The sequence below is a fragment of the Bos indicus x Bos taurus genome, chromosome X (genome assembly GCF_003369695.1).
Source record: "Bos indicus x Bos taurus breed Angus x Brahman F1 hybrid chromosome X, Bos_hybrid_MaternalHap_v2.0, whole genome shotgun sequence".
NCBI classification, from domain to species: Eukaryota; Metazoa; Chordata; class Mammalia; order Artiodactyla; family Bovidae; genus Bos; species Bos indicus x Bos taurus.
Genome location: NC_040105.1, coordinates 89,891,684 through 89,900,462, shown reverse-complemented (window position 1 = coordinate 89,900,462; position 8,779 = coordinate 89,891,684). Strand labels below are relative to the sequence as shown.

The 8,779-nt window shown below is 46.8% G+C and overlaps 1 protein-coding gene across 1 annotated transcript in view; it reads right to left on the bottom strand.

Annotated features, from left to right (window-relative positions):
• Positions 1–2,065: 2,065 nt before the first annotated feature.
• The window catches only part of LOC113888101, a 93,371-nt gene continuing 86,657 nt past the window's right edge, over positions 2,066–8,779 (bottom strand). Inside the window, 19 exon segments of the mRNA XM_027535424.1 lie at positions 2,066–2,189; positions 2,729–2,801; positions 3,324–3,366; positions 3,463–3,578; positions 3,685–3,743; positions 3,864–3,971; positions 4,111–4,166; positions 4,249–4,317; positions 4,664–4,700; positions 5,497–5,606; positions 5,753–5,860; positions 5,972–6,070; positions 6,388–6,468; positions 6,581–6,685; positions 6,789–6,872; positions 7,489–7,595; positions 7,598–7,641; positions 7,861–7,948; positions 7,951–8,016. Of these exon segments, the coding sequence (XP_027391225.1) occupies positions 2,066–2,189; positions 2,729–2,801; positions 3,324–3,366; positions 3,463–3,578; positions 3,685–3,743; positions 3,864–3,971; positions 4,111–4,166; positions 4,249–4,317; positions 4,664–4,700; positions 5,497–5,606; positions 5,753–5,860; positions 5,972–6,070; positions 6,388–6,468; positions 6,581–6,685; positions 6,789–6,872; positions 7,489–7,595; positions 7,598–7,641; positions 7,861–7,948; positions 7,951–8,016 (1,577 nt within the window).

The following is an 8,779-nucleotide window of genomic DNA, read 5'->3' as shown; positions in this document are numbered from 1 at the left end:
ACCGAACTTGCTCTGACCACAGAGGCTGCAGGCGCCCTCTCAAATGGATGAAGGTGCCCCACCTTAGGCACCTTCTCGAGTGGGTCTTAGAAGCCCAGGCAGTAAGTGGGCTCAGAGAGCCCCCACGCTCCATTCAGTCATCCTGAAGGAAGAACAGAGAAGAAAAGGAGAGAAAGGGAAGCAAGAACAACACGGGGAGACCAAGCCTGATGAGCAAGGCCCATAGCTTTATTTTCAAAGGGAGCTTATATACCTTAAGGTGTGCATAGAGGATAATAGGAGGTGTAAAGTCATGCAAAGTCAGCAGTCCTTGATCCTTATCGAGACCAGGCTTTCTTTTATGCAAACGTATAGTATACAAATGCTTTAGGTGATTTACATCATCTTCTGGCCAGGAAGCCTATTAACATTTTATGACTCTTTGTTCTGATAAAGGTTAGTTAACCAGAAAATTTATTTTTTCTAAGAGTAATTATTTTAAAGTTTGGCGCCATCCTCCGAAAGTGTAGATAAAGTTGCATTCCTATAGGGCAAAGGTGCAGTGGGCTTACAACAAGGAAAGAATTTATTACCTTAAGGGTCTAAAGTTGTTAACACCAAGGCCACTACTTTTTTTTTTTCTATATACCAACTGTATTAATTAATATACTCCCAAGGACACAATACAGGGGATGTGGAAACTTGGCAGCAAGCATTGGCTCAACAATGAAATCCTCCACCAGATCTATTCTAATAATTTCTAACTCCACAAGAGGCTCTATACTATTTGAATATCTTAGGCTTCCCATGCCTCTCGCGGTTGGGAGGCTGTAAACAATCATATGCGTAGCTATAGGAGTCCAGATAAACCTGTCAGGGAAGTTAGAGAGCCATCTGAGGGGTTTGGATTGAAACACTCCTCTTATGCCCAGGAGGCTAATTAACTGGAGCTTTAAGTTGATTTCCTTCAGAGAAAGGTGGTCGGGGATAGCCCCCCATTAATGTCAGAGGAGTTGGTGAAAGTCGTAAAATAGTAAAACAGACAGATTCTGGTTTTGGGGTAGATGCTCAAGCAGATCCAGGGGGCCCCTCGAGTCCTGACTCGCCTTTGCATATCAGGCCTCTCCGCATGACCTTTGTCATGGGTGGGAACTCCCGTGCTGGCTCCCGGTGTGGACCTGTCTCCCATTCAACACTGCAGGAGGTATCAGATCATGCAACATCCAGCCATGTCACACCAGAATTTCCAATATCTGCTGCCTCCATGCGGGGCAAAAAACTAAAACATACTACCATTTTACTGAAATACAACGCTCCATTCTTTCATGCAGTAATAACTCAATATTTATTTGGCTCACGATTTGTACTATTCCATTTGAGATATAACTTAACTCAGCAATAGAAATAAGAGGTTATGAAGGAAAATAAGTGTATGGGCAAATTTAAGGGTAAAAAATGAGATGGGATGGCTCCTTCACATTAACTTTTAATCTTGCTCAAGTTTCAGGTCCCGATTCAGCCACAAGCCTCTCTTTGTCTTCGTATCTTCTGTGGTTTCCTTTTCTCTCTTTCATGATGAGATCTCATTTTCTGTAGATAAATATACATACATATATATATATATATATATACATGCACAAATACGTATATACCTACATAAGCAAACTTTCAGGAAGATACAATGATGATAAAAAACAAAAGGGTTATCTTAGGGTGTTATGTTGCGGAATAATTATTTTTATATTTCACATATACTGTGTATTATACACTTAAATGAACCTCATGCAGAGTGTATCATGAAAAAATAACATCTGAACACCCAATTGTCCATTAACACAGGGAGAAGTTTCATTAAACTCATAAAAATGATTAAAGCCTGCTCAAAACAACTAGTAGCTTCCTATGTACTAAAAATGAAATGTTCAGGGTAAAAATAACTGAAATAAACAAGGAAACAATTTAGCTTCAAGTTCCCATCAATTACTCCTACACTCATCCCAGCTCCCTCCTATGTCCACGCAAACCCAGCACTCACTTCTGAGACCATTGAAGGTGATTTCAAACTGGATGGAGAAAGCCCGCACTGTTACCTGCTACTCAGGGGAGAGGATGACCATGAAGGTGGCTGACACAAGGATGGAGAATGCAGACGCTGAGCTTCACTGGGGCTGGCTTCCCTTATAAACAGCTCATCATTCACTATACAAAAACTGGAGGAAAAATGCACATGTGGACAATTTATGGATGGACCAACTGCACCCCAACCCTGACTTCTCCCACTAACACTTAGCAACTGGATCCCTTCTATACCCTTCTGTGTTTGTCCCCAGGCTCCTTGACTGTTTCCTCTGCCTCTCACACAGAGCTCACCTTCAGAGAGATTGTCTACCAGCTTCACTCAATGGATGGTCTGTTCCCCAACCCAGGGACAACTTCACATTTACCTTGAACAGTAACTCAGTACGTTACAGTACAGCGGTGTACAGTCTGATCCCCATTTTCAGAAGACAGAGTCACAGACAGATCATGAGACTTGACCAAAATCACACAGAGAGTGAGCACTGGGTCAAGGAGAGAACCCATGTGTCAAGGAGAGAGCCCATGCTCTTCCTAACCACTAGGCTAGACTGGTCCTTGGATCTCCCTGCTGGCTTTCCACAATACTGAGTCAGCCTAAGATCTGCATCCACATGCCCAGGGCCCTGAGCCCAGGCTGGATGGGCCATCCCACCCACAACATGGCTCTCACCTGGAAGAGCTGGTGGGAGTAGTGGTGAAGGTCCGGGTGAAGGCACAGACACAGCCCTGAGAAATTCCTTCCACTTCAACAACAAACAATAAGCAAGAGTACCCCCTAAGAACCCCACGTGTTTACAGGCTCCCATGTCATTCCCCAGTCAGGGTCTGACTTGACACTCATGCTGAGGGGATAGCTGTTCACATGGGGAGTTGCATGTCAGGAATGGGGAGGGCAACTGTAGGAGATGTCTGCTCCCAGTGACATGTCCCCATGACAACCACTTCACAAGTTCATGGGATGCATTTTTCTCAGGTGCTGAAGAGATGGATATTATGAGGAAACTGTGAGGTTAAGTAGTAGCCCAGGTTCTCAGTGTAAGGATCTGGTATGGGAGCCACCAAACTCCACAGCCTGTGTCCCTAGTGCCCAGGGTGGGCAGGGCAGACATGGACGCAGTTCAGACCTGGGTTGTCTGTGGGAAGACTGAGGGCTGGGGAGGGGAGGGCAGGGGAGGGAATCTGGAAGGAAGAGTTCTGGTGGGAGGGAGCCTGACCAAGTGAGAGAGCAGTGCGGCATCTGGGGGGAGCAGGCTACACACACTCACCTTCCTTGAACACCCCACTGACAGAGAAGCAGAACATTGTTTCCTGATAAGGAAGAGACCAGGTACTCAGTCACCCCTCATCCTCTTTCCCACCTGCGCCTTTCTGCCCCTCACCACCAAGCGAGGAGCAGGTGCTCACCGTGTGGAAACACATGTCCACCTCAAAGGAGCTGAAGTCATGCTGAGTTTTGGGTAATGCACAGAGGGCATGCACAATGTCATGTTTTGTGTGTTTCATCATCTGGACACGCGGGACTGTGGGGGAGGGGAAGAAAGCAAAGGTCATGTCTGCCATGCCACGGACCCTATGACTGGCCCCCTTACCACCCTTTCCGGCCCATTCTTCCCACCACACACTCACTGGGGTCCTTGAGTGTCTTCATATTCCTGTTGTCCAAGAAGTACGCACACATGCTGCTTCTAGGAGACACAGAGGTACAGTGGGTGGTGGTCTGGCCAGCATAGGTGTCAGCAGGAGCTGGCCTGCATCTGCTGGGGAACCACATGGCCTGGGGGAGGAGTCTACACTGTGATACTCACAAGCCTGAGTCCTTGGAGTGGAATGGAATGGTCAGGAAGAAGCAGGCCTCGTCATGATAAAAGCCCAGCAGTCCCTGGCGATCTCCATAGTCATGGATCAAGTAATAGCTGAGGGAAGAAGTGAGGTGAGTCTCTCTCTGTGGTCTGAAGCTCAAAGAAGACTTGAAAACTCCCATGTGCAGACCTGAGCTTGGGTGGCCTCCCCTGTCCCAGCCCTCCCCTTGTTCAGATTCCCAGCGGTACTTACTGCTGAAGAAATTGCAGGATTTGACTCTTCACCTGATCAGATCCAGAGAAACTTCCCTGGAATTAAAACAGTCCTCAGGACAAGGGCTGACACACCCTCTTGTACCACCTGGAACCCTGCTGGATCCTCTGTGCTCACCTTGTACATTGGTAAGCACTTGGGGGCTTCCACAGCACATTTAGAACCTGAGAGTGTCTCCTGGCCATCCTAGGGGAGGGAAGAGGAAGTCAGCAGTGCAGTCCAGGATGTGGTGCTGGATGGTCAGGGAAAAGGATGGGCCCAGGATGGGCTGGGGGTAGGGAAGAAAGTATCCCTGGAAATGCTGGAGGCAGGACTACATGTTCTGTCATCACCATGGGTCCCCGAAGCCTGTGGAGAACATGGCTGAAGATCCAGAGCCTTTTCAGGTGCCCACAGAGAATGGTACATCCCCCTCCCCCAGGACATTTAAGGGTCAGGCTAATAAACGGAACTTGGACAGGTCCTAACGGGTTTCCGAGTAGTTTGAGGGAACAGCGCTAGTCAGAGGCGTCTGATCAAGGAATGCACTTACCAAGCTTAGTATCCTGGGGAACAACTCCAGGAGGGTGCTGCCAAAATCAAGACAAAAGAAAAATGTCATACCCACGAGGAGTTCAGTAACAATTAGGCATGCAATTGAAATTAGCAGAGAATTACAAAGGATTTCTATTCAGCTTCAATTAGCCATGAAAATTAAAGTGCAGTAAGTGAAGGGCACCCTATGGGTCAAATAAGTTTAAACAGGTTATCTTTTGTTGATTCAAAGTAATTTGAGAATAAAGTTAAACATTATCTACAAAAAAAAAAAAAAAAAAAAGAAAAATGTCAGTGAAACTATGGACGCGACCCTCCTCATGGGAGCAAGTCACTTACAGTAATCACAGCACCCTCACCCCCCAGTATTCTAGCATTCAAGGGCCCTGGTCACCACTCTATGGATGGACCAAGAGGGAGACTGTCCCCTCCACCCCTTCCTTGAACCTCCTCCTCCATGTCCTTTCCTCTGCGTAGCTCCCAGCCAGACTGTTCTGACTCCCTTCTGCAGTGCCACAGGGACCGGCACTTCAAATCCAGTCTGCAGGCCTTACTCCCCTCCATCCCTTCCTTCCTTCCTCCAGGGCCCAGTGAAGGCTGTAGAGAAAAGAAGATATGGGAGGATGGGAGCCCGGGGCTTTGCTACCTCACTTGGGAGTCCAGCATGCTGTCAAGTCAGGACACACCTCAGGGATGACCAGGTGCTATGGCAGGGAGGTGATTGAGGTGGGACTCAGGAGGTAGGGAGGGGAATAAAGACAGAAAGGGAGTGGAGGGAGGAGGGGAGAGATGAGAGAGACATAGGGGTGTAGAGACAAGGCAGAGGAAGACCTCATGTTGGTTGACTTATCACGGAAGGTGGTGCACACAGCGCTTCTGTCTGCACACATCCCTTCTGGTTCCAGCTGATGACCCTTGTCCATCTCTCCTGCAATCTTCACCTAGAATTATAGGGAACACCCACATGGACCAAATGGCTCTGCACCCACACCCTTCCTTTCCCTACAAATCCACTTTCCTTTGTCTGTCACCACCCATAAGGCCTCCCGCATTCCTTTCAAAGGAGGATCTGGGTGCCCCACCTCACCTCAGTGTTGGAGAGATTCAAGTTCTCCATGGTGGAAGAAATCTCCATAATGGTGGACAGGCCATGCACTAAGTAGGGTTTCTTGTTGCTCAAGTACAAAGATGAAAGCTATGAGGAAAGAGAGTGAGGACCCCAAAGAGAATACCTGAGACATCTGCCTCTTCTACACAATGTCCCCCTCCCTCACCATTGGACCCAACATTGGGCCTAGGTCCTCACCATGGGCCTGATCCCTGGATAGACGTGCAGGGAAGCAGCCATGCTATTTCTACGGTTCCATGTCATTCCAATATCACATGTTATCAAGTCTCCAGGAAACTATAAGGAGGGAAACACAGGCTGAGAGGGTCCCAACTGGAACACCTCCAGCACCAAGCCCTCCCCATGATACCATCTCTGAGTGCTCTACTCAGACAGACCCTCTACCCTCACCTGCCCTGCAGTCACTACTGTAGCCATACCAGGGCCAAAGTGGAGTCTCTGGATGTCAAGAGCTTGCTGGCAGGCATCGTATGGTTTGTTCATGGTGAGCTGCAGAGTTAGGGATGGGGTCCAGCGAGCCTGAGTCTGAGGGTGAGTGGGGGGAAGAGGTGGGTCTGGCTATGAGGGCACAGCTTGTGTTGAGTCTGCATTACCTTTATCTGCTCCAACTTTTCAGATGTCAGTGTCTTCTGCACAGATTCGGGTGCATCACAGGGCTCAACAAAGATAGATATCTGTAGAGAACACAAGAAGGGCTGGGTAAGCTCCAGGAAATCTGTGCATGGGATCAAGCAAGACCATGCCGCTCTCCTGCCCTCTTGCCCTTAGTCAGCCCTTGACACACACCTTTTCATTATCCTCATTGCAAATCTTGCCGCTGACATTCTTCAATGCACAGGCAACGTTGGCATTCTCTACAAAGAACTGGGCCTGCATTTTCTCATAGTGAAACTGTAGGGAGAGTGACAGGAGAAGCAGAACATGAGACCGGTGCCATTTCTCTGGGCCCGCAATCTACCCCAGTTTGTCGCATCATCTCCATGTCCTGTCTTACTTCGACTGCAGTAAAGGGGACACTGCACTTCTTCTGAATCAAATTCATCAGCCACTTCTCATCATATTTTGTACCAAAGGGAATCTAGGAATCAGAGAACAAATGGGAAAGACAATGGATACAATGGTATCCAAGATTAAGGTAAGACCCAACTGTGTCTTGCTTTAGGGCCATTTTTCAGGTTTTAAATAATTTCTTAAGATAAAACAATATCTGTTATCACTAACTTTGGTATGAGACAAGGATTTTCTATATACACTTTCTCTGCATTCAGATACTCTTCCTGAAAAAAAAAATTGACTTAATATGTTTCACATGTACTTCCTTTTATAAAGTTCCAGGAGATCCACATGAGGTACACCTGGCCTGTCACTCTGACATGGACCCCAGAGACTCAACCTCCTCCCACACCCAGCTCAAGCAAAACTGCGTCATCTGGTATGAAATGCTCCATCCCCATGGCAGTAGGCTTCCTCCTTTGCTTTCAGTCAACCTCTCCCATGCTCCTCCTTGCAGTCAGTCTTTTTCCTTCTACCGCTTCTCTGCACCTGCCCTTAGATGACCTAAGAACATACCTGCTAGTAATATCAAGACAGATTACCAACACCACTACCCCAGAAAAGTTCCCAGCATCTCTACACAAATCCAACACGATTCTGTCATCTTCTACATATTAGGTTCATTTAGCCAGGATACTCACAATAATCTTGAACCAGCTTCCCAAAGTCTCATCCTGTCTATTTGTTTTCATTGTTCTCTCCGGAGGCTTTTGGTCTGTCTCCATGTTAACATGCATTTGGTCTTTCTCTGAAAACTACTTCTCCAGTGATGGGATGGAATGGCATAGGGAGCACTGTGGGGAAGTGGAAAGAAAAAGTGGTCCATATAGGCTTGGAAGGTCTTCTCTACATTCTCCCAAATGATACCAGAGTTATAATAAAGACTGCTCAGTCATTAACCTGATCCAATCACTTTTTACTCTGGCAAGTTGGAGAGAAGAATGACATATTTAACTGCAAGGTTTTGTTGTTCAGTGGTTGGTACATGTCAGCCATGGTGACTGGTCACTTACTATCTTCCTTGGATGTCCATACGAGCATCACTTTCTTTTGAATCTCTGTCTTGCTGCTGCTGGGAAGTGACCGGTTCAGACCAACAGCATATTGCCTTCGGTAAATACCCGAGCTTCGTGCTCTTCTTTGTAAAGAGTTCACTTTATCAGTGTGCTCTAAAATTGACAACAACATATCAGTGGTCCCAGTATCAGAAGTAGTCCTGAGTAAATATCATGACTAATGAAGAAACATCATTCTTTATAATCTAAACATACATGCATCATAGAGCTAAACATGGCTGAGAGACCTCACCATGACTCCACTTTTCATGAATGAGAGGTCGGGAGCAGTCACAGACAAGAAACCAGGAAAGGGTCTGGATGTAGAGTGCAGTCTGTGATGTTAGGCTGTGTTCTACTTGGTTTCAGGTTAGGTGACCTGGGACAAGTGGCTTTTTATCCCCAAGTCTCACTTCTCTGCTCTGCTCTATGAGTACAATAAACCCTACCCTGAAATCTACCCTGATGTGACAGTTCAAGGGTCAAAGGTGATCTGCCTCCCTGAAGGAAGAATTAGAGAAATGAAAGGTAAGTCTTATGAAAAGATCCAAGATGGAACCTGGAGAGATATAATATGGAGAATACCCTCCCCAAAAAAGAGAATTAAAGGTGATTACAATGAGTATACCTAATACATGGTTAATGTGAGCCCCATAGAGAAGGAAAGTGAACAGGGGAGAAGTGGTATTTGAAGAGAACTTGGCTGAGAAGTTTCCAAATGTACCAAGATATCAACGTAGGATAACAATATTAATAGGAGGACTTCCTTTGTGGTTCAGTGATTAAGAATCCACCTGCCAATGCAGGGGACACCAGGGTCCCTGGTCTGCGAAGATTCCACATGCCTCAGGACAACTTAGGCCCTGTGCCACAGAAA